The sequence below is a fragment of the Scylla paramamosain genome, chromosome 21 (genome assembly GCF_035594125.1).
Source record: "Scylla paramamosain isolate STU-SP2022 chromosome 21, ASM3559412v1, whole genome shotgun sequence".
NCBI classification, from domain to species: Eukaryota; Metazoa; Arthropoda; class Malacostraca; order Decapoda; family Portunidae; genus Scylla; species Scylla paramamosain.
Genome location: NC_087171.1, coordinates 19,028,538 through 19,053,622, shown reverse-complemented (window position 1 = coordinate 19,053,622; position 25,085 = coordinate 19,028,538). Strand labels below are relative to the sequence as shown.

General features: G+C 43.3%; 2 protein-coding genes across 2 annotated transcripts in view; both read right to left on the bottom strand.

Annotated features, from left to right (window-relative positions):
* LOC135111175 (uncharacterized) overlaps positions 1 to 16,966 on the bottom strand; it is a 177,563-nt gene extending 160,597 nt beyond the window's left edge. The window contains exons 1-3 of the mRNA XM_064024242.1: positions 15,829 to 16,966; positions 8,539 to 8,876; positions 6,633 to 6,797 (exon numbers count right to left, since the gene is read on the bottom strand). Coding sequence (XP_063880312.1) covers positions 6,633 to 6,797; positions 8,539 to 8,876; positions 15,829 to 16,520 — 1,195 coding nt within the window. The 5' untranslated portion in view covers positions 16,521 to 16,966. The remainder of the gene's footprint in view (positions 1 to 6,632; positions 6,798 to 8,538; positions 8,877 to 15,828) is intronic.
* Positions 16,967 to 17,659: 693 nt separating this feature from the next.
* LOC135111180 (2-(3-amino-3-carboxypropyl)histidine synthase subunit 1-like) lies at positions 17,660 to 23,508 on the bottom strand. The gene is made up of 4 exons (XM_064024259.1): positions 22,196 to 23,508; positions 20,160 to 20,938; positions 19,604 to 19,769; positions 17,660 to 18,697 (listed from the first exon to the last, which is right to left on the bottom strand). The coding sequence occupies exons 2-4, from the start codon at positions 20,936 to 20,938 to the stop codon at positions 18,359 to 18,361; spliced, it is 1,284 nt and encodes a 427-aa protein (XP_063880329.1). The 5' UTR covers positions 22,196 to 23,508; the 3' UTR covers positions 17,660 to 18,358.
* Between the last annotated feature and the right edge of the window lie 1,577 nt (positions 23,509 to 25,085).

Sequence of the window (25,085 nt, the reverse complement as noted above, 5' to 3'; positions counted from 1 at the left end):
ATGAGGGTGTGTGCGAGAGGCTGAAGCTTGGTAAGGTTAGCACTGAGGCACGTATTCCGAAACTCTGCTCTCTTACCACGACTACTTTCAAAGGCCACAGAGAAGTAAGTTCTCACGAGTGTTTTTTTTTTTTTTTTCATAATAACGTAGAAATTTTGACAATCTGTCACTGGAATCACAAAACACCTGAAAACTCGTGTAACTTCAAATAGATCCGTTTGAAAGTAGTGAAGGAGAGGCGCAGCTGTGTTTCAGAATACGTTCTTGAGGCAGGCGTTGCGGCTTTTCCTGGAAATGTGACTGAGTTTGTGGTTCGGCTAGGGTGAGGGCTGGGGATGAGGGTGAGGCTTGGATAGGAAGAAGGGCAGTAACAGACGGAGGGTGAGGATTAGACGGATTAAGGACGGGACATTAGAAGGCAGCGAGGGCGAGGATGGGCGTTTATTACCCGCTACAGGGCTTCTTATATAATGGTTTGAGGTGAAAAATAAAAGTAATTAAAAAAAAAAAAAGGGGGGTACGGTTGCCGAGACCTTTAATAATCAGTGGATGAGGCGGACTCGCGTTCATTGTGCCGTGAATAAAGAGCGAGTGAGAGCTTAGCCTGAGAGTCCACTAAGGCGGCTTAAGAATACCGACATAATGAGGTCCCTCGCGGCCCCCACCCACGCGTCCTCTACTGGCGAGGCGGCACTGGAGGGAGGCAGCACGGAGAGAGGAAGTACAGGAGGGAGACAGCACGAAGAAAGGAAAGACAAGGGGAACCAGCACGAAAGGAGACAGGGCAAGGAGCAGCAGTCACAGCAGCATAACGAGGCAAGTAATAACAGCCATTAAGTCTGCACCTAAACAAGAGCTTCATTACGTCTACCATCTACTGTTCTCCTTACAGTTATGCAATAATAACGCCGCCACTGCATCAACAGTAGGACCACCACCACCACCACCGCCACCACCGGTAACGACTGCAATAACGACCGTGAATAAACCAGCCAGCCAGTCACCACACAAGGGACAATGGCAGCAGCAGCAACCACCATCATTAAAAGATAGAAATATGAATGACAACAAAGCGAACAAGTAAAAAACAAAAATATTACCACCATCACCATCAACAACATATGCAGTAACATCCTCACCACCACCACCACCACCACCACCACCACCACCACCACCATCACCACCACCACCATCAGCAGCATGTGTCACTGATGACCCTGATGACAGAACAAAAATGGTCGCCTCGGGAATTAACCCCATGTTCCTCCTCCACGTGATCTTTGAGCCAGACAAAAATTACAATACAGCAAGGTCACGCGGCAGTCTAATTCTCTTCTCCTGAAAAGAAAGAAATGTAACCCACACGATCTCTCAGGTAAAGGAACAGGTAAGGTGGGTGGGAGAGAAGGTGAGAGTGGAGGCGCACGGCAAGGGATGCGTGGCTGCTAAATTCTATCTCGTCTTCTTGGTGGTGGCAGAAGAAAGAAAATAAATCCATCTCCTGGAGGTAAGAGTGACACCTGAACCACCACCGTTTGTCTTCCACAGGTCTCCCTTGGCACCCATTCATTGACAACGAGAGAATGCACACCACCAGTCCACCCAGGAGACGAAGAAAGAAAGGGAGTGTGAGTCTGGCCAGGATCACGCCGCCAATGAGGATATTTCAGGTAAAAAGGGAAGAGAAAAGTAAGGAGCAGGGATAAGTGTTAACCTTTGACACCCACTGGATCCCTGCACGCAAAATCCTCAGCTTTCCCCGTACTTATCTTTTTTGAAGGCCGCCTCATGAACCCTTTTCGTTCCTAGCCTTTCTACCGACGAAGTGATGCTGCACTGATATTCTCCGTCTCACACAAAGCCGCAGCATTACAGAGGGTAAGTATGAGGAGTTTTCAGGGTGCCTGTGAACTACAAAGGAGTCCTGGCTTTAGTGGATGTAAAACAGGTAGGAAAAGAAACACACATGATCCATACGCAGAATATACAATTGTTTCCCCTTAGCTGTCTACACCACCACCACCACCAGTACCACCACCACCATCACCACCACCACCACAACCATTACTACTAATACCCTTCTATACACCACTGCCACCACTAACTACCATCACCACCACCACCACCACCACTACTCCTATAAATGCTACAGTCCCTCCTCCAAAGTCGCCACCACAGTATGTATTGATTCCACAGAAAACGAAAACATCGCAGGAGTAACAATGATACGCTGCACTGTACAAAATCAATCCGAGGGTGATGCCACACACACACACACACACACACACACACACACACACACACACACACACACACACACACACACACACACAAAGAACCGGATCACAATGGTGTAAAAGCGTGAAACAAAGCAAAACTAATAGCACAATCTCTCTCTCTCTCTCTCTCTCTCTCTCTCTCTCTCTCTGTCTGTCTCTCTCTCTCTCTCAATAATTTGCCACTGCCCAATCAGAATACAATATAATGGTTACAAGGCAAGCATCCCCATTAACAGCTGGACAGCATTAGCCAATTACGTTCGTGTATATAGTTTGGTCTTGTATTCCAGTAAAGACGTTCATTCACTGCCTAAGTATTCTCAAACGTCTCGGGTTCTTCCCTGACTTCTTACAGCAGCTCCAGTGTAAGTTACTGGAGTCCTCAAGAGGGTTTTCGTGACTCCAGTAATAGTTTAATAAAGATTCTGCATCATTAGTAAGAACAAAAGAACATAAGAAGATAACGGAAGCTACAAGGAGCCATCAGGCCTTCACGTGGTAGTTCCTGTAATTAACATATCTACCTATTTCCACCTATCATCCCCATTCATAACTTTAGAGCTCCCTAATGACTCAACACTAACAACCTGATTACTGAGTTCGTTCCATTCCTCTACCACTTTATCTGAAAACCAATTCTTTCGTATCTCTCTCTTGAGCCTAAATTTTTCAAGCTTGACGGGGAAAATATGTATGAGAACCCGATTAATAGCAGTCCTTATGAGAATCCAAAGCGGTTTAGAATAAGTGTAAGTTTGGATAAATACGTCAAGAAACAAACGACAGAGAGGTGTTTCGCGAGTTTCTAATCCGTGGGGGTGATTGTAAGTGGGTTCATCAAAGCAACGCAGTGTAGGACGAGTCTGATGTGCAAAACTGTAAGCTTAGTTCTTCTTTCCAGTTACGTATGTCTGTTTTGAAGGCTGTCCCACTCCCAATGTGCTTTGATAGGACGGATGAAATCAATGAGATGAGAAGAGTAAGAAAGTAAATGACACACACACGCACACACACACACACACACACACACACACACACACACATGGAGAAGTGGATATTGACCTCGAAATAGAGCAGGTGTGCGCGACGAGGACCAAGCAGGTGTGTGTGTGTGTGTGTGTGTGTGTGTGTGTGTGTGTGTGTGTGTGTGTGTGTGCCATCCATGTAGAGCAGTTTCTCCGCGGAGAGGATAACAAAAAAAAAAAAATATCCTCTCTCTCTCTCTCTCTCTCTCTCTCTCTCTCTCTCTCTCTCTCTCTCTCTCTCTCTCTCTCTCTCTCTCTCTCTCTCTCTCAAGCAAGACCCTACAGAGACCCACTGATTCATTCCTTCTTAATGCATCACACGGAAAGAACGATGAAAAAAAAAAAGACAAAGAAAAGATAAAAAAAAAAAATCGAACTACAGAAGAAAATGATTAAAATAAAAGAAAACCCCCCCCCCCAAAAAAAATGAAGAACGAAACGTACCCACTTAACATTACTCTTTCTTTTCCTCCGAGTCTTTCCATCCCGCCCTTCCATCTCATCTCCATCCTCCACACACACACAACGCCATCCCGAACACAACACGCAGGAAAGAAAAAAATTAAGACCCTCACGACGGTGACTCAGAAAGCCGTATACAAGGAGAGGGAACATATAATAATGCCTGTAATCTCCCTGCTGGCACGCAAACACCGTACGAGTAGGAACGAGAGGAGGGAAGGAGAAGAGCTGAGGGAAAAAGGGACAGGAAGATGGCGCAAGAGTGGAGAGGAGTGCAGGGGAAAATATTTGCACTTTGACCTCCAATGTGTGGGGGAAAAATAGAGTAAAAAAAGAAAGGGAGTGAGAGCGACAGAAAGGAAAGGGAAAAATGTGAAATGTGTGAAAGTTTGTGGGCAGAGTCATCTCGAGTTTGTTAGGACTTTCTCTCTCTCTCTCTCTCTCTCTCTCTCTCTCTCTCTCTCTCTCTCTCTCTCTCTCTCTCTCTCTCTCTCTCTCTCTCTCTCTCTCTGACAAGAAGGATGACTTTATTTTTTTTCTCTCTCTTTTCCGCATTGCAAAAAACAGCCCAGAGATTTATGAGCTAGGTTATGTTTACTAATGATACAGTCTGAGGTCTTCCTGTCTTGTTTGTCTATTCACATGTGTTGACGTTTGCATGTGCTAAGGCGTTTGATGTATTACCTCTCAGGTATATCCAACACACACACACACACACATACACACACGTAGTGTAGTGGTTAGCACGCTCGGCTCACAACGATGAAGGCCCGGGTTCGAATCCCGGGCGCAACGAAGCAAATGGGCGAGCCTCTTAATGTTTAGTCCCTGTTTACCTAGCAGCAAGTAGGTACGAGATGTAACCCAAGGGGTTGTGACCTCGCTGTCCCGGTGTACGATGTGTCAGTGGTCTCAGTCCTACCCAAAGATCGGTCACTATGGTCACTATGAGCTCTGAGCTCTTTTCTTAGAGGAACGGCAGGTGACCAGCAGACAACAGTAGGTGAATCACACACACTCACACACACATACGGTCTTCTTTCGATATCCGGTAAAGATAAATCGGTGAACTCTGTAAGTATTTTCAATTCGAGAGAGAGAGAGAGAGAGAGAGAGACCACCACCACCACTAATAACAACTTTATATTCAGAATAAAAATTTAAAATCCTTATTCGCCTCACCAAAAGTTTCCTTCTCATCCTAAGGCGGTGTGTGTGTGAGTGTGTGTCATCGTGGAGCTGAGGGCGGGGCTGAACGGCTGGGGAGGGCCGGCGAAGGAAAACTTATAAAAATATATCCTTGGAAAATAAAAAGACCGAAATAGGAGTCCGTTGTGGAAAGAAAAAAAAAAAAAAAAGAAAAGAAAATCAGAACCATAGTATTCAACTGAGAGAAAGAAATGCCTGTTCCCCCCACCCCTTTCTCTCTTACATGTACCGTTACTGCCCAAGGCCAACAAAAATATGTACATAAAAGAAACGTATTCACTAACCGCAGCACAGGCAATATGTAGCAACTCGATGGATAGTCTAAATGATACCGACTATGATAAAGTAGAAAGAAATAGACAATAGATTCAAGAAAACAAAAAACAACATGGCTCTCAAAGAAATAAATTAATAAAACGACGAATTACAACTCTGATTAGCATTAGTAAGATGAAAAAAACACGAAAAATGTCCCGTCAGTGTTTCATCACCAGTGGTTTTACGAATTTTACAGGAAGAGGACACAGAAGGCAAAAAATATCTACTAATAAACATGTACATAGGTATGAGTACTCACTTCGCTTCAGGGGATCTTTCTGGTTAATCTTGCACCGGTGAATTTCTGTACAATCTCACCAAAAATTCAACGAGCTTTGCAAGGGGAGGGACTCGTTCTCAAATGAAGTATTTAATGAATGGAACTGACTCGCTACTATATTCAGGCTGTTAGTGCTGAGTCAATAGGGAGCTTTCAAAGATTACGTAAATTTCTGGCCACGGATGATAGGTGGATATACTGTAGGTATTTTTTTTTATACAAGAACTACCACGTGTAACCCTGACGACTTCTTGCAGTTTCCCTTGTTTTCGTATGTTCGTGATCTGAATTCTGACATAAACGAACGTAAAATTTTGAAACCACTTTCCCTGCATGAAGATCTTAAGGCAATATTTCAACATAATTTATTCAAGCATAAGTAATTAGTATAACGATATGCATCACATTCCAGCGTCACGGCTTTGAAGTGCGTCACCACAACCAGGCAAGCCAACCATCTCGAGGTGACCAGTGACGAACGAACAATTGTCACACCCACTATGGCAAACAGTTCGCGATATTTTTGGTGAGAGTGTACATGCAGAGGAACACAGCAAGAGATAAAGATAACAGAAACTAATACAGTTATCCCTTTCACTGCTTTGGTCTTCCCTTGTTAAAAATGAGAGCACTGCGAAAAATGTTTACATGCATAGAGAAAGAAGAGGAGTAAATTTTTTCTTTCTATGCTGCTGAATAACGAGTATTTATGACACTGTGGTATTTTTCGTAGTGTAAGAGTGGCACCGGCCGAGGGCAATAAAAAGAGAGAAAAAAGTGCCCACTAAAGTCCCAGTCCCGAAAGAAAGGACAAAAGTGCCACCCAAAATTAGACGATAAGTGCCTTGAAACCTTCCTGAAATAGGAAAGGAAAGAAAAAATGCAGAAACAGGCATGGAGTTCCAGAGTTTACCAGAAAAAGGAATGAATGATTGAGAAAACTGTTTAACTCTTGTAATGGAGAGGTGGAGAGCATATAAGTATCTAAAAAAAGGAAAACATTTGTCTAGCAGTGAAAGGAACAACCAATAAATACATGTGTGGGTATCGGGTACTCACTTCGCTTCAGAGAGAGAGCGTGCAGGACGGCGGTGACCACATCATTCTGCTGGTCCCGCCTGTGTCGCAGTTTGTCCCTCTTCTTGAGCTCCCGCACCAGCAAGGCACACTGGCCCGACAAGGAGGCCTCCAGCGACGACACCAGCAGCTTCAACTCCGCCACGTCTGAGAGAGAGAAGCAAGGAAAGTTGTAAGTGGAATTGGTAAAGAGGGTTGTAGATGCGAGAGGTGCGTGAGGGAGGAGTGACATGTTGTATGTTCGTATTGTTACAGTGAATAAGGAAGAACAGAGGAAAGGAAGGGAGTAAGGTAGGTGTAAGGAAGAGCATTATTATCTATCATTTACCTGTTTATGTTTATACAGGATTAAGCACAGTCTGTTACGTCTCGTCTTTAAATACCAAAATGATCATATTGCTCCTTGAGTTTACGTATAGTGCCTACCCACACTTCTTTCTCCGGTAATCTGTGCACTTGTACTTGGAAAAATATATCAGCACACCCTTATCTATTCTCTCTCTCTCTCTCTCTCTCTCTCTCTCTCTCTCTCTCTCTCTCTCTCTCTCTCTCTCTCTCTCTCTCTTTTTTTTTTTTTTTGTGTGTGTGTGTGTGTGTGTGTGTGTGTGTGTGTGTGTGTGTGTGTGTGTGTGTGTGTGTGTGTGTGTGTGTGTGTATGTGTGTGTGTGTGTGTGTGCTTCTTAAGTTCTTGAGCTGCTGGAGAAGAAAGGCTTATCTGGAACGAAAGAACCATTAAGTTAAAAGGGGCATTACGTCAGGAGAAACCTTGACAGAGCTCTTTTGCTATATCCATCTTGTGTGTGTGTGTGTGTGTGTGTGTGTGTGTGTGTGTGTGTGTGTGTGTGTGTGTGTGTGGAGGAGAAGGAGGTGGAGAGTCAGGAGTCTTAACTATTTCATCTCAGTCGCCTTAATTTCGCTGAGTGCAAAACAACTCCCACGTGGACGATAAAACTCAGGTAACATTGCTTGGCGTGCTTAATTACACCTAATGAAGAAAATGTATTGCAAGACTCCACGTTTAGGGATTAAAATAAAATAAAACGTTATAAAACTTAAACCACGGTGAATATATGTAAAAATTGAAAAAAAAAAATGCGAGAAATTCTATCGTTTTACCTTTAGAAAGAAAAAAAATGAGGAACAGTAATATAACACAGAACCTTTAAAGAAAAATCTGGCATTCTTGATTCAACGTTGATGGATTTTATTTTTTTCTCTCAGCCCCAATACCCCATTGAAATAACCACGAGAGAGAGAGAGAGAGAGAGAGAGAGAGAGAGAGAGAGAGAGAGAGAGAGAGAGAGAGAAACCAGAAACAACAACAACAAAGAAAAAAAATAACAAGAAACAGACATTCAGCAAACAAGAGCAGAAAAAAAAAATCTAATAAGGAAAAGATATTAATCATTCCTCCAATAGTGATCTTACCCACCGGATGCCTCCCCTACCCCCATGGATGTGGACTAATCCTTCTTCAGGAGCCTCGCAATCTCATCTCTTGCCACAACAGTTCCAACACCAACCAATCCTTAATAAACTCAGTAGCTCTTAAAGGATGCTGTGATTTTCCTCTTTCAGACGTAAATTAATCTCAATACTCATGCCCCTACTATCTCTACACACACACACACACACACACACACACACACACACACACACACACACACACACACGCACATATACTTTTCCTCTGAAGTTTGATAAATTCTTCCTGCAGTATTTCAACACACCGGATGTCTTCCCTACCCATACCCGATGCCTCTGTCACCTCCATGCCTTCCCTATCCACACCCCACTGTCCCTACCACACTCAAATCACACATCATGTCCCTTCCACCCTCACACCTCCCCTACCAGTACCTCTTCCAACCTATACAAACACACTCACTCTTTCCCTGGAGTCTGAATCTGCGCAGAACCACCCTGGAGGAGGAGGAGGCCGCGGAGGACAGGAAGCAGCGGCGGTAGCGGGTGACGGCGGGCTCTGAGGTAGTAGAATGTTCCGTCATGGTGTCCGACTCCCCGAGGCTGCTGCTGCGGTAGCGCTGGTGGTTGCGGTAGATGGACAGCAGCAACCCATCCACCAGGGACGGTTTGCGAAGGCTTCCCCCGTCTTTCCATGTCCCTGGTCTTATTTCTGCTCCCTTTTCTCCTCCCCCTGGTTTGTTCTCCCCTTCAGAGCGTTCCGTGCTAACTGATGCGATGCTGCTACTGATACGTCGCCTTCTGTAAACAAAATGAACAAAAATATCAGACACAACAACATCACTGACGTAGTTTCCGCTAAAGCGCTTCATCCCGCCGCCTCACGATCCTGTCGTAGGGATGACACGAAAATTACTTGCTTGTCTCGACATCCACGATCGCGTCACACCTACGGAATATTTCATGATACCATTCCCGAGGCTCTACTTTACAGCTGTTCTCTTACGTGCAGTCTTTTTATGACATTCATTATTTTATCAGCAGGCGTGACTCAGGCGTTGCGTCGCACGGCTACGTACAAGTCTGAGCCAATGACAACGTGAATATATCTTCAAGGGGACCAATTTTTCGCACTCCTTGCTTTAACATATTTGATTTTATGGAAATTTCGACTGTAGAAAAGATAAACAATTAAACTATAGAGTGCTTCAAGGTGGCCAATGATATTTGCCTATTACAAACAGTTTGGAGTTGACATATTCGTCTGGCTAGAAATAAAGGTAAGAAGGTTGCTTCATCAAGTTTGAAGCCGACTGTTAATGCGTGATAGTTTCAGTAATGCTCGGGTAAAACGGTAATTCCTATAATTGATACATGCTCAAAGACAAAGACGAATGTAATACACTTTGAATTTGCATGGAAAAGACAGCATTAAGTAAATTTTTCTTATTCAAATAACGAATAAGAGATTGGATTAAGCCGCCAACATGTGTCGTGCAATAGAGAGCAGCGTAGTAAATGTACGACGCAGGTGGCGAACTGCTGAACTAAACTTTTGAGTCAAGAGAGTGCGCATATGGCTATGATCTACGTAATCACCTCTCTCTCTCACTCTCTCTCTCTCTCTCTCTCTCTCTCTCTCTCTCTCTCTCTCTCTCTCTCTCTCTCTCTCTCTCTCAAACTCGAATAAAATGTGATGAGAAAAAATATAGAATACGTCCCAAAATTTACTGCAGATCCGTAATAGCGCTCTACTTTACCTTTCTGCATGGCGACCCTTCCGCCTCGAGCTCCCCTGCCCTCGCCTCACCTGGTTAATTAGTCTCGATCACCAGCGGTCGGCAGCAAAATTGGCTCTGCACAGGTGTGCTTACTATGATTAGAAAGTCTGAGCGTAAGTGGTGTTCCACGGGGAGCGACTAAGAAAGAGAAATAGTGAGTGTAACGTGCTATCACCGCCTGTTACTTATTTTTGGCCACGGGATGTGATGCACTCGTATTACGCACCTCGTCAGACCGCGGCGCCGCAGTCCTGCACCAGCACAACTCAATCATCATCAGTCTGTATGATTCCACTGCTTAGCGGGAGGTGAGCTATACACCACGTCGAGCTGGCTTTGGGCGCATCCTCAGGGTTGTCAGGTAGCAAGGTCACAACTCTCATCTTATGCCCAGCGCCTTTCTGAACACCGACTAAAGGTCTGGGAATTAAATACAGGATATCTCGGTCATGAGCCTAAGCCTCACTGTCGCCGCTGTTGTGGTAGTGTTCATTGCCGGTGCCCTCGTCATCACCATGATCATCAAATCAATTACGGATGACTTTTTATCGTTTCATGAATCACATTTAATGTCAGGAAGAGAGTTTTATGGAGAAGTGTGTGTGTGAGTGTGTGTGTGTGTGTGTGTTGGAAATGGAGGAAAGGGGAGGTGTCATTAACTGACGCAATAATTGTCTGCCGTGACCAGACGCTTTTCTTTTTTCTCTTCCTCCTCCTGTCCCCCCTCAGTTAATAGTTACCCACAAAACTTTCAACACAAAATATAATCTACAAAGTAAACGTTACGTCCTCCTTAATTTCTATAACGATCATAATGATGTTAACAACAATAACGACAAGACGATGATGTCGACTGAACGATCCGTTTGGCAATAAGTTACATCAATTTTGCGTCTCTCTCTCTCTCTCTCTCTCTCTCTCTCTCTCTCTCTCTCTCTCTCTCTCTCTCTCTCGTGGCATCATGAAAAGGTATTACCTAATGTAACTGAAATTAACGCTATCGACACAGGCCAAAATAACTCTCATTCCAAATTTACCATCGGGAGCAACAAAGCTAATTCGATTACATCCAAACAAGACAAATTAGGCCTTAATTCAACATGACCTGCGTATAATTACGGTGCGACCATACCAAATCAGGAACGTCATTCAATTTACGCTAACAAAGACCTGAATACCAAAAACATGGATACCGAATGTCAAAAATGAAATTGGAAATGTCAGCCAAGATCAAACGTGGGCGTCAGTGACTTTTTCTTCCATCACCTCGAGGACTCAATTAGTATAGCTCACAGGAAACTTCTTTTTTTTTTCTCACTGTTGGGTATTTTTACTATTACGAGACGATTTTGCTAGTTTTAGTTGAAATTCGCCGTGACAATTTCGTTCTGTGACGTCAAGCAGTATACAGGGAAAGTCAGTTACAGTAATTTTAATCCCACAAGAAGTAGACTCGGTAAAGATCAGTTGTCTGTCACAGGAAAGGATCTGCGTGATCGTGACGGCATTGCACTGCACCTTGACTTTCCTTGGTGTCGGAAAATATACTCGTACATTCGAAGTTTGGGCTTGCTTGAACTCACTGCCTATGTGATGAAGCCATGGGTCGCCGCCTGCTGTTTAATCTTTCCCCACCAGTGATTCATCAGTCATCTGAGTACTGAAAGTCTCTCTCTTTACTTCAAAAACTGATATTCTAAGCAATCAACGCCCACACACACCTGGTTTATGGCCATATTTATGTTAGGGTAGATTGCTAACTCATTACTAATCGTCGCTGTCCTTCAACTGACACACTATAGCTAATATATTCACCATCAAAACTCCTTTCATGATTATGTGCAAGAGGCCAGCCAGCCAGGTGTGGGATCAACGTAAGGAGATGCCCCGCTACACCACAACATTGTACACCACTTCTGGAATAGGAAAGACTGGTCCTGACACACACACATCAACGCACGAACATTAATCTCGGCAGGAGTACAAAAATTTTCCTCAGCGTTAAAAATTCCATGACAGAGCGATGTTTGTTTTTGATGTTTCCCTTATCTGTGTTCACTCAGACCTGGAGAAACAGTCTGTAGTGAGTCACAACAGCTAGAATTCATAGGTTTTCATAATAGCCTTGCAGAAAATGAACTCGTAATTGTGAAGATATAATTTTGACCTTCAGGATTTGGTTTAAAACGATTCATGCGGAAATCTTGTATGAACTTGAAAACGAACAATATCTAATCGCAAAAGAGGAATAAAAATTTCACCGCTTTCGCAAGAATTTTGTGCCACTCAGCCTTAGACTATTATTATTATCTTCATTCCATCTCTCTCTCTCTCTCTCTCTCTCTCTCTCTCTCTCTCTCTCTCTCTCTCTCTCTCTCTCTCTCTCTCTCTCTCTCTGTTGTCCTTTCATCATCTAAAACATAATCAACACTTCCTATTTGCATTTTTGAACAACTTTCTCCTCATCTTCCTCCTCCTTCTCCTCCTCCTTTCACTATAATACCTGTAACTGGCCCTATCCCATTTCTTCCACTTATAACTCTAATCACACTTATTCCATCACCTCGTCCCCGTTCTCGTTCTTGCTCCCATAAACACCCTGTACTTTACGCATCGGGGATTTACCTTTCAGATCTATATATAACCTACATTTACTGACTTAAATCACTTCAAACAACCACTAATATCACAGCACTTTCCTTGGGCTTGATGTTTGTTACTCATCAATGCGAATATGTTACTAATGCTGCTGCTGCTGCTACTACTACTACTACTACTACTATTAGTGCTGCTCCCAAACATATCAGTATAATTGTTATATAAGAACAACATCCTCCTCCTCCTCATCCTCCTCTTCCTCCTATCTAATCCATTTCTGAGCTCTGAAGGCGAAGAATGAAGAGGAAAAGTACCCTGAGTGTATTCTCCACACTGTGACTTCGTTAGCCTGCAGGAAACGAGGCAGATTGGATGGATGGAGAGGGAAAGGATGGAATAGAGCGGAGGGAGGCAGATGGTGTGGAAGGGATGGAAGAGACAGGAAAGAAAGAAGAGATGTAAAAGAGAGAAATGTGTTAGTAATATTTGTTCTTCACACACACACACACACACACACACACACACACACACACACACACACACACACACACACACACACACACACACACACACACATACATCATTTTAGCTTAGCACCACAATCGCTAATCTTTCAGAACACTTCCTGACTGTGGCATCACCACCGCTACCGCCACCGCCGCCACCGCCACCACCACCACTACCGCCAGGATGTGTGAGCGGTGGTGGTGGTGGTTGTGGTGATGCTGGTAGTGAACGAGAGGATAAAGAGAGACAGATAGTGGTGTGTGTGTGTGTGTGTGTGTGTGATGGTGGTGGTGGGGGAAGGCGGTGGTCGTGAGGGGGTTCAGGGAGGAAACGCAGGTGTGGGTGCAGGTGCCACACACACACACACACACACACACACACACACACACACACACACACACACACACACACACACACACACACACACACACACACACACACACACACACACACCTCAATTTGCATGATTCCCGAGTTTAACTTTTCAGTTTTTACTATTTTTACTCTCTTTTTATCTCTTACTCATTTATTAAAGTGAGTAACCAATTTTTGTCCCGCGCATACATTCGACTATCCAACCCACACACACCCCGCGACCCACATGACTCAGAACACAGTGGCGATGCGGAATATATATGAGTGTTTTATGGCAGGGGGGGAAAGGGGGACTAGTGGCGGGGGCGGTGATAAGTAAGGAAAGAAGTTAATGACCTTGAGACTTGAGCAGGTAATGATGTACCTAATGTAGAAAAATATGGAAATGTGGTTTTAATTAATGGATGACGTCGTTGATGATAGGACGTCAAAATATGAAATACCTCCATTACTTTCTCACTAAACCATCGTACATAATTAATCAACAATGTTTTCTGTTTTTTTTTTCCGTAATAAGATAGCCTTTTTCGCTGTAGACTAACTGAAAGTCTTTTTGTTTTCACGTTGCTCTGCGGAGATCTGAAGGTGCGTCATGTCCGGTTGTACAGTACGTGTCCGAGGCTTCCAATGCGCATTATTTGTAACACCACATGTGCGCTGGCGTAGGTACGTACGTATATGCCTTAGCTGTAATTCCTCTGTGCTGGGAGATTTATGCTCAGTTATAGAAGACATAGTACCGACGCCACCCAGACCAGACGGCCATGAGAGAGAGAGAGAGAGAGAGAGAGAGAGAGAGAGAGAGAGAGAGAGAGAGAGAGAGAGAGAGAGAGAGAGAGAGAGAGATAGTACTGAATCGGTGGCTTAAGATTTGGAGACTCGGCAGTATGGAATTGAATAAGTCACGTAGGAGGGTAGCTGGTGAAACGTATGAAAAAATAAATAATAATAATAATAATAATAATGATAATAATAATAATAATAATAATAATAATAATAATAATAATAATAATAATAAAAACTGGCATAATTTACCTCTTTATATTTAAATCTCTGCTGATTGCTGCGGTTATCTCCAATCAGTAAAACACGATGTAAAGCAGAAAGAGATTTTATTTACCCTTATTTTTTTTTCAGTCTTTACTATTTTACTTTCAGTTTTACTCCTGCAGGATCGAGTTTCAGGAGTACCTTGTTGACATCAAAAGGCACTCAAATTAATCTTTACATCACCAGTTTTACGCATGATCTGCTGACGGATTGAAAAGTTATTTGAAGCCTACCCAACTTCCAATCTCTATGGAAATGCAGCAACTGAACTGTTCACTCCAATATGAATATCGTTACCGCAGGACACACAAAGCCACTCTCAAACCATAACACAGGGGACGCCAACGCTACCAGATGCTTCTCCCAACGTTAGTCTGTCAGCGGCCACTCTTTTTAGCGTTGGCTGTCACATGAATAACACGCTGTCGCTGATACCTAATCTCTCTCTCTCTCTCTCTCTCTCTCTCTCTCTCTCTCTCTCTCTCTCTCTCTCTCTCTCTCTCTCTCTCTCATCATCATCATCATCATCATCATCTACGATTTGACGTGCGTTAAGATGGAAGCGTTCAGTGTTCCCTCTCTGTTCACGGTCACGACAATTGATAAAGGAGAGACAGAACAAGAGGGGCGGCTTTCCCTGACTCTATCAAAGCCGAGAATACCTCCACCTCCGGGGCTGATAACAGGACGAGATTAGAGGCCCAGGAGAGGCATGGATTAGAGAGAGAATGAGGAGTAGGAAGGGAGGAAGATGAGAACGAAGTAAAGAGCAAGGTTTAATTATGGAGTAAGGAATAGGAAGAGAAGGGAGGACAGAGGGAGAGAAGGGGGGAGTAAGAAAGGGGGATGATCTAGCCTCACGCCTCGTCCTAGCAGGTAAAGGTGAGAAGAGGAATCCCAACTTCAGGTGTAACTGAGTACGGATGCCACGTGACTTGACGACAGGTAACACATGACGTAGGTGTGTGTGTGTGTGTGTGTGTGTGTGTGTGTGTGTGTGTAAGGATGTAAAACTATCAGCAGCAGGTGGGAGACTCACATGATACCACGAGGTCAACACCCGCTGCCATGCAAGCGACGACATACACTACAGTACTTGGCCCAATTAATCTATTTTCCACAAGAAAAACGAGGTAACCAAGTTATTCCGTGATGCTGTCATTCAACACCTATATTTGTTCATAAATTCGTAAGTAGTATGTCTCAAGAGGCTATGTCCGTTTAGCGCTGTTTTCGCCCCTTGACTGAAAAAAAAAAAAAAAAGTTCGTCTTGTTAATTCAGCCGAGGTAAGTACTTCCATCACAGGTCAAAGCAAGCACCTCTTCTATCCTCACCTCAAGGCCTAGTTTACCCTTAATCTTGTAAAGCCAACCATTCATTCAGTGTTTGATTACAGTTAAGACAACTACTGTACATTTGAAAATCATCTCAAGCAACAAACCTTGCTGAATAATGTGTGCCGGTGTCGCTCCCGGCCGTGGCAGTATCGGAATCGCCGTAAGTAACATCGTCTGCTGCTCGCATCAGACTTGAGAGGGCGCCATACCCTGCTGGCGGTGAGGCAGTGCCGGGGGGCGGCTGCTGTGGGAGCTTTTCCTCTGGGCAGCATACAGCTCTGCACGGGAATCCTCCTCGCCCTTCGCACACGTTCCCGCAGGCACAGTTTTGCTCACGACCTCCGAAAGCCTCGAAAGGTGGAAGGTCAATCACATGACTACTGGTGTCCCTTATGCTGGAGGGATTTGGCGGGCACGCGGGTCGGATGGAGTCTACCCTGTGCTCTTTAGAACTAGACCTTATTTTGTTCGCTATTTGTCTGAGGTTTTTTCTAACTTTGCTGCTCTCACTCTTGATGCCATTACTCCCAGCGTTGCCTTTCACATCACCGGCGTTTTCGAGACTGACGTCGCAGAACTCGTCACCCAAGTTTCGCGAAGTGGTGGATATGAGCACCATGCCGCTGCTTCGCGGTGGAGTCGAGGAAGACCGCTGCCCCTGACACACGGGCCGCCGCGGCCGCGGCACAAAGAATGTGTCGTCCGAGTCTGACTGGTCGTCGACAGTGGACGTGTTGGACCGGCTGTAGGATTGTGGTGGTAAAGGAGGGAGGCACGCACCGCTCGGGAATGACATCGTAGCTGTCACATGCGGGTACTACCAGCCAGCAAGTGTGGTGTCTCCCCGGATGTGGAGAAATATCCCTAATCCCTTCACACAACAGATAAAGGAGACATCTACAGTTCCATGGCGTGACTGCAGACACTGCACCAACACAAATTTGTATAATAAAGACAAATGTTTGATGAAGCTGATACCATTATGCAGTGGAACACACACCTCAGAAAGATCCAAACCACTGACAGACAAGGCACGCAGGGTTCACAGTAAACACTGGTGTACATATTCACTAGGGAAATTTCCCCAGCCACGATACCAGCGATAAACACGTCAGCAAGCCAACAGCTGCTCGCAGCACACTGAGAACACCGCACTGCGCTGCTCTGTTATCACTGAGAACAGATACTGATACTGCCACAAGTTTACGAAGAATGAAGGTGACGTGCGGATAAACGACGAGTAGAAAGGAGGGTGACACGCTTCCCTAACAAGGAGAAGGATGTGACTGAGCAGTGAGCTGGGTTCACAGCTGTGCACGCTGGAGTAGCTGAGTGAGTCAGGCAGGGCGGCGCGCTGCCCCCAACCTTTCCCCACTTACACCCACGCTCCATGCTTACCATTCTGCTATTACTGCTCGAACCTTCTTTCATATATTACAACTCTTATAAAAATATACGCTAACTCACTCGTCCCCCATAACTCATCTGTTCACCTCTCTCTCTCTCTCTCTCTCTCTCTCTCTCTCTCTCTCGTCGTTCACTTCACTTTTGCTGCACATACTTTTTTTTTTTTATGTTTCGAATTTTATGTGTAAGTAGGTGATAAGCAGTTCATTGATCCATGCGTGTTTCCCAGCCAACACTCCTGGCATGGTGTTATGAGTGGTTTACAGCTTTCAACTTATCGAACTATATATATATATATATATATATATATATATATATATATATATATATATATATATATATATATATATATATATATATATATGCTTTTTTTTATTGTACTTGGCTGCCACTATGCATTATGCAAAGAAACACAATTTTGTGCCAAAAACTGTTTCTGTAACCTTACTTCTTATTCACTGGCACTGTTAATTCAGTTTTACCATAATGGGTATTGAAAACTTACCCATCAGGTGGAAGGAGACAAAATGTTGAACATGTGTTTATTATATACAACGGAGCAATTTGCACAAAGAGCCACGGCACCATACCTTTAATTCTTGGCAACCTTACACAATAGATGAATTTCCACCTAATCAGTATATATACATGAGACAAGACTGCCATGACTTCCCTCCAACACTAAGCAACCCACAAAGTGGATTCATGTAATGAGCTTTGCTCAGTAAGTGAACACTCACCCAGTTAAATATGACTTGCCTCCAAGAAATAAGTCAATACTGAACTCATGTGTCCTCATCACACTCTAGTATATAAATTAAAGCTTAACTCAATCATCTAAAGAGTGCAAGCATCACAAAATATCACTTCACTGTCAAAGCTGACCATTCATTAAAGTTAAGCTAATCCAAGAAGTCAGTGGTCATCAAAGACTATAAGCATGTGGAAAAACTCACTTAGACTTATGAACACCTGCAGTCACATGAAGAGAGTGAAAAACATCTCTTCACAGCCAGCACAGGCTGGTTTACGGATTTAGACTGAAAGCAGTTTCCACATAAAAATATACTAAACAGGGGAAAAAAAAAAAAAAAAAAAAAAAACTACACTGAAATAAAATTCAGCCTACAATCCTACAACCAAAGAGAACCCTGAGTGAGAAGTTACACTCATCAGTATACTTCTAAGAAGGAAGAAAGCCAGTTTCCTGACCAAATAACACACTAACTATCTCACTGCCATACACCTTACCCCTTTACATCCTGTGCTGCGAGTCTTGCCACACGGACACGGAGGCTTATGGTTTGGTGTCCAGTTTCCTAAGCTCTCATGGGCATAAAAATCCATGGGATAGGATTTAGTGTCCCACTCAGCATGTCTGAGGGCCACTGATGCTTCATAGGGGTTCAGCAGTGGCTTGGGGAAAGAGGCACCCCAGTCTATGGAGAGGCGGGGACAGGCTACCTGCACCCAGGCCTCCACACTGCTCATGGTAGCCAGTTTGGCAGGAAATATTTCAGACAACAAAACCACAACAAAACTCTTCTTGGCTGCTGACAACTGTTTCTGTAAGAGAGGGTTCAGTAATAAAACTGATTTTATTATACATATTCTAATATCCAGAAATCAGTGCACATGCGATGTAACAACATATCTTAACTCATTTATAACTTTAAAAATTAGATTATACAATTTACTAAATATTTTTAACATTAGTAAAACAACATGCAAATCATGGTACACAATTATTCTAAGCCACTTTCATTCTACTTCAGCTAGTAAGATTAACAAAAAATTAAGATAAAACAAGAAGCACTGAATTCTACCTTGCATCAAATAACTGCCAAGTACAATAGCCAATCACTTGTTCCTGTGTTTGTCTAGTGGTCCAATAGCAAGAATGAATGCAACCTTTGTTTAACTGTGGTGAATAGAGGAGCATATGGCTAATTGCTACAGGCACTGTTGCCCAACCATCAGCCTCACCTTGACCAACAAGTGCCTTGCTGTATTTGAGTGTTGTATGTACAGTGTGTGGTCATACTGTATTTATTAAGTTGTGAATATTTGTGAAGAAAAATTTATTTCTTCAACAGCAAAGAGATGTAGAGGCAAGAAAAAATCAAATATATTTTTTTAAGTTTGAATCCTTTAAACCATAGTATTAGTATGTTGCCTGATAAAATAACCACACTGTTTCTTTTATGCTTATTTCAATTTATGATATTATCTGTTTGATAATTACTACGTTATCATCACTGCATTTCATCACTACTATTCCAGAGTACACTACACTGGCCACACTGGCCAATTCACCAGTCACACCAGTTTCAACATAATTCAAAGGAGGGTGTAAGTCAACCACAGTACATCAAGGCAGCAAGAGTAGACGTAGTTACTTCTTTTGAACTCACTATTCATTCCTACATGGTAATCACCAGGACTGGCAATCAGCTTGAAAGCACCACATACCTGCAAGTTTTCCATGACTCTGGTGCTCCCCTGTCTCCCAAGAGTACCGAGGATCAGGCCCCATTTTTCAGCCTTGCTTGCTTTATCAATGGCTTCCTTGCGGATCTTTTTCATTAATGGTTGGTCATAATACTCTCTAGACAAAACTTTACTGTAGGGGTTGTATCTGAAAGATCCAAAATATATGATTTAAGTATAATAGTCATAAATTATTTTTCATATAACTAAAAATTAAGCAGTATCTCCTATCTAACACAATCACAATCAATTTGCAGATTTCTCTGGTGTGATAATTCTTAAAGGAACTATCCAGATGCTCTTCCACACTTCTTTTTATCTATGACAAAAATGCACTTAATATGAATTCTAGTTGAGCTTAGATTACAGCTCATGCACATTTGTCTAGACTGATCATGACCAACAAAATGTCCATTTTCTTGAAATGGTCATTTATGATGATGATAATAAGGACTCATCATTTGTGAATTAACTCACTGTTTTCAAAAGTAAAAAAAATAATATAAATGATATATGAACTGCAGAAAGCATTACTTACAAATAAGTTGATAATTCTGGGTTTGAGATCATGATGGACTCAAGGTGGAAGCGGCCGTCACCAAGACATATAATGGTGTGTCCAGGAGGCACTGGGGCTGAGGTGCAGCCAAGGATTTCACCTGGGGACAGTGGGCGACACTGTGGCACACACACTATATACCCACAGTCCCTCAGCTCCTGGGCAACCTTCTGTAGAGAACTGACAAACTGAATTATTGACACCAGTGCCAATGGTTCAGTTGTTGGGAAGACAGACTTGATGGCATCCACCAGATGAACTGTGTCAAACTGAATGTCAACAAACACATAGAGGCATGGGATGGAGCCTATCTGGTCAATGGGCACCAAACACGAGTGGCCATAGTGGACCATGAAGTCAGCTCCAATGGCTCGTGCTGTGAAGTCATCAATACAACATGCCCCATATGTCACATCTCCCATTATTGTGACTTCAGCTCCAGTCCAAGATTCCAAGATGTCTGCAATTGCTGTGGCAAATATCAACAGACCTTCAGGAAATTGGAGTGCAACATGTTTGGCATTAGCTTGCTGAATTCTCCAGATTGTCTTCGGTATTTCAAAATTGTAATTTTGAGGTAATACTTCAACTGCCAGCTTTAGTTTAGGGTCATTTTCCAGCTCTGGGGGCACACCTTTAACTACACTACTCTTTGGACGGAAAACTTTCTTCTTTTTTGTAATAACAGCAACCTTCTTGTTGTCATCATCAATCTCTGTTGGGTCCTCTTCATTTTTTTTATTTTGATCTTCAGGCATCTGGGGAAAGATATTGACTAGTTGAAGCTGAGATATTGTATTATATCAGAGAGAGAGAGAGAGAGAGAGAGAGAGAGAGAGAGAGAGAGAGAGAGAGAGAGAGAGAGAGAGAGAGAGAGAGAGAGAGAGAGAGAGAGAGAGAGAGAGAGAGAGAGAGAGAGAGCACAAATTGAATGTAATATGTAAATGTGTGGGTCAGCTCACAAAGACATCTTAACAGCTCCTTTCCCTGCCACCAAAAATTAATTATCTCTAACTGAAATAATTGACCATGATTAGCACCTCTGATTTAAAACGAATAATAAACCAATGAGAAGGAGCAATTCCAAGGAGCAGAAATTTCACATCAATCAGATAATGGATTCTAATGATGACTATGAGATCCCTGCATAGCTGATGCTGAAGTTATTGGGAAGTACTGTATTTCACAGCTTATATATGTAATGCTGTGATGCAGTAGGCTTCACTGAATTCCCATAGACCAAGCACTGCTCAGACATGTCTCTGCAAAGCCGACCCTGTCATGATTGTTGCCAAGTGTTACCCATTTTATTTTCACTAGACTTAGGAAAAACACCGAATGTGAGATCAAAGTATCGAAACTCTTGACCATGTCATGTTTTGTATGCTGTTAATAGTTCACTAAAACTTGAGGACAAGCATTGAATGCAAGACTGAAGTCGAGCATGTTGCTCGTGACTGTTGAATGATTTAGTTTCTAGCACAACATCTGGGTTGTATGGCACTGCTACTAAACTTTCAAAGCAACAAAGATTACAGGCTAAAATATTAATATCAAAAACAAAATTACAATATGGTAAAAATATAAAAAATAATTAAAAAGTGAATATAGAAAAGGAAATGGGATGAACTTGCTCGTAATGAGCTGGTTCGGCTAGTTGTAATTGGTGATTGTTAAATCAAACTGATGGTCCGAGTTGGTTCACCAGGTGGGCCAAGTTGGTAATAGTGAATGGTCTGAGTTAGCAATGGGCCAAGTTGGGTGCACACCTGTGGTCGCTGAACATTTCGTTCAGAAGAGGGCAAATATGGATGACATGTCAACAGTGGCAGGTGTGACCATTATTGTCAACTGAGCCACTCATTAGTGCCAGAGTGCAACTAATCAGTGGTCCTACCAGGTGAATAAACCAAAGAGTTCCAGCACCGAGCTGATCTGAACCTTGATCGTACTATCACCTAATGTATTAAAACCTAGCGTAGTCACATGAGGAAATCGTTAAAATTAGCAAATACCTTTCACCGTCTGTATATCTGGGAGTTGCTTGAAAGATGCGCTGGAGAGTGGAGTTAGCACGAACAGTACACAGCGGTAACAATCGCACATGGATAACCCTTGGCTCTGGCAGGTCCACGCCAAACACAAACAAATGCGTCATGATCTTGATCTTGATCTTGATGGTCTTGATCTTGATCTTGATGGTACAGGTGGCACAGGATCACTCCTGAGCCAGGCCTTTGGATCGGCAACTCCTGTAGAAAGGGGGAAAAAAAAAGAGAAACGAACAGCATCCTCTATCCTAATTGTTCATACACCTGGCACGCCACATTCTCTCCAGAAACTCTTTCACCGCCTCAATCATCAGGTGGTACAGGCCTTTGGATCGGCAACTCCTGTAGAAGAGGGAAAAAAAAAAAAGAGAGAGAAACCAACAGCATCCTCTATCCTAATTGTTCATACATCTGGCACGCCACATTCTCTCCAGAAACTCTTTCACCGCCTCAATCATCCTTTCATTCGCCTCTCTACAACACCATCCATTCCTTTCCCGTCTTCTCCACTTTTTCATTCCTATCATGCCCTAACTCAGTCAGTATCACTTGCATCATCTCATTCCTGTCTCTGGCATACTTCACACACTCCAGCACCACATGTTCCACCGTCTCATCCTCTCCCATGTCACACATCTGGCACACTTTGCTGCGGGACTCAGACCACCTGCAACTCCTTGCATTCACATCCATACACTGTGCCCTCGCTCGGAAGAGAATCACCGCCCAGGCTTCCATCATACCACCTTTCATACCTCGGGGCCTCTTTCTCCTTGTACCATTCCAGGATCTTCTTTCTTTCCATCTCATTCTTCTATTCATTCAGTCCCACACATTACACGACCCTTACTATGAGAGAGAAGTTTCCTGTACTCAACCTCAGCAAATTCACAATACTCCTTTAGTTTTTCAGAGCGAACTGTGTAGATATGAAAATACTGATAAATCTTATTGATAATATTTTCAATATCAATATCCATTCTTTCTGCTCCATGATGAACACAGTTATTCAGAATATGTGCTGGGCAACCTACTCCAATCAATGACTTTTCCAACATCTTCAGATTTGCAAACACATTATTCCCTTCTTCGTTACGCTTGAGTCCTCCAAGCATTGTATTGCAGTTGTCACCTGTAAATGCCACACACTTTTTAGTGAGCCCATGTTTATCTAGGGTTTCTTTCACATATTTGGCAATAGTGTCTGCAGTCTCATTTGGGTGTTTTTAAACTCAATCAGTTTTGACTGTGAACCACCATTCTTCCAAAGTACTGAATAATTACAGGAAACAGCTTTAGGTAATTGTCTAGAGTCCTTACCGGGCCTTATTACTGGTCTATTCACTTCAATTCTTTTACACATACCTTCACATGCACCTAAAACATCATTTTAAAGTGGGGGACAAATGCCCCCTTCCCTCTAGTCCAGCAAAATTGGGGACATGTGGGAAGGCGGGGTTTTTGGGTGGGGGAGACATAAATCAGCGAGCGATTTTCGGCCAGGTTAGGTTAGGTTAGGTTAGGTTAGGTTAGGTTAGGTAAGGTTAGGTAAGGTTAGGTTACCTAACCTAACCTAACCTAACCTAACCTAACCTGGCCGAAAATCGCTCGCTGATTTATGTCTCCCCACACCCAAAAACCCCGCCTTCCCACATGTCCCCAATTTTGCTGGACTAGAGGGAAGGGGGCATTTGTCCCCCACTTTAAAATGATGTTTTAGGTGCATGTGAAGGTATGTGTAAAAGAATTGAAGTGAATAGACCAGTAATAAGGCCCGGTAAGGACTCTAGACAATTACTCAGCTTTAATGCATCGTGATTACTACCATCTGTAGCAATTCCACAGTATACTACTTAATTTTCTTTTAGGTTATTTAAGGCAACATCAACAGAATGAGGTGCAAGCACAGCTTTTATAATAGCTGCTGTGTTTGTTCGAGCACTAGAAAACTTTGCCACCTCAGAATCAGGAAAATTTTTTTTTTCAGCAAAACAGATGAACAATCCATGGATAAGAAACTACCGTGATGTTTGACAGTGTGAAATGCATAAGCACCTTCTGCAGCACTAACATCTTCAGCTTCACTTCCTGGTTTAACAAAATAATGTGTCATCTTCATTGATGAACCCTCTTCTTGCACTGCTCTCTTATGTTTCTCAGAGCTCACATGTGACTGTAAGTCATTAATGCCTTTATGTACCAGTGAGACAAATGTTCCTGGTTTACACACCAAACACTCAGCTTCCCACTCATCCCTGCCTTTTTTGAAGCACGGGAGTTTGTTCTGCATCTCTGCAGTGAATTTACACTTTCGTTTGGGCATCTTGACAAGAACAAGTAATAGTTGAAATGACGAGGTCACAAGGCCGCAAACAGTAATCCAAACTGACCCCTATCAGAGCTGGTGAAAGACTGGGGCGCGAGCGCGACGTCAAGTGAGGCGGCGTTGGGAAGGCTGCGAGCACCGACTTCATGCAGGACCCATACACGTCAGAGTCTTGACCGAAACCAAACCAAAGCAGCTGCTACTCGGTGAACCCCCCCCCCCTCTCTCTCTCTCTCTCTCTCTCTCTCTCTCTCTCTCTCTCATCACTTCAACCCAAGGAAATTTAATAAATGTGATTTTTTAAGTTAGTAATGATGGAAGGTGAAATTCCGGACATTTGAGGGATTTTCAAAAATCCCCCCGGACGTATATTTCGTTATCTGATTTCCGGATATGTCCGGGAAAATCCGGACGTATGGCAACCCTAAACAAGGTGTATAAACACCATACACGTGTGAGGCAGGTACAACAGCAGCGGCAGGTAGTGGGAGAAGCACATCCCTCTTTCTGGTCTGGCGGCGACTAACA

Excerpts from the sequence above, each read along its gene's own strand:
- LOC135111180 (XM_064024259.1), bottom strand. The coding sequence starts at position 20,938 with ATGCCTGAAGATCAAAATAAAAAAAATGAAGAGGACCCAACAGAGATT. Across the intron at positions 19,770-20,159 it reads CCAGAATTATCAACTTATTT|ATACAACCCCTACAGTAAAG; the intron begins GTAAGTAATGCT and ends TGGATCTTTCAG. Across the intron at positions 18,698-19,603 it reads GAGTCATGGAAAACTTGCAG|AAACAGTTGTCAGCAGCCAA; the intron begins GTATGTGGTGCT and ends CCTCTCTTACAG.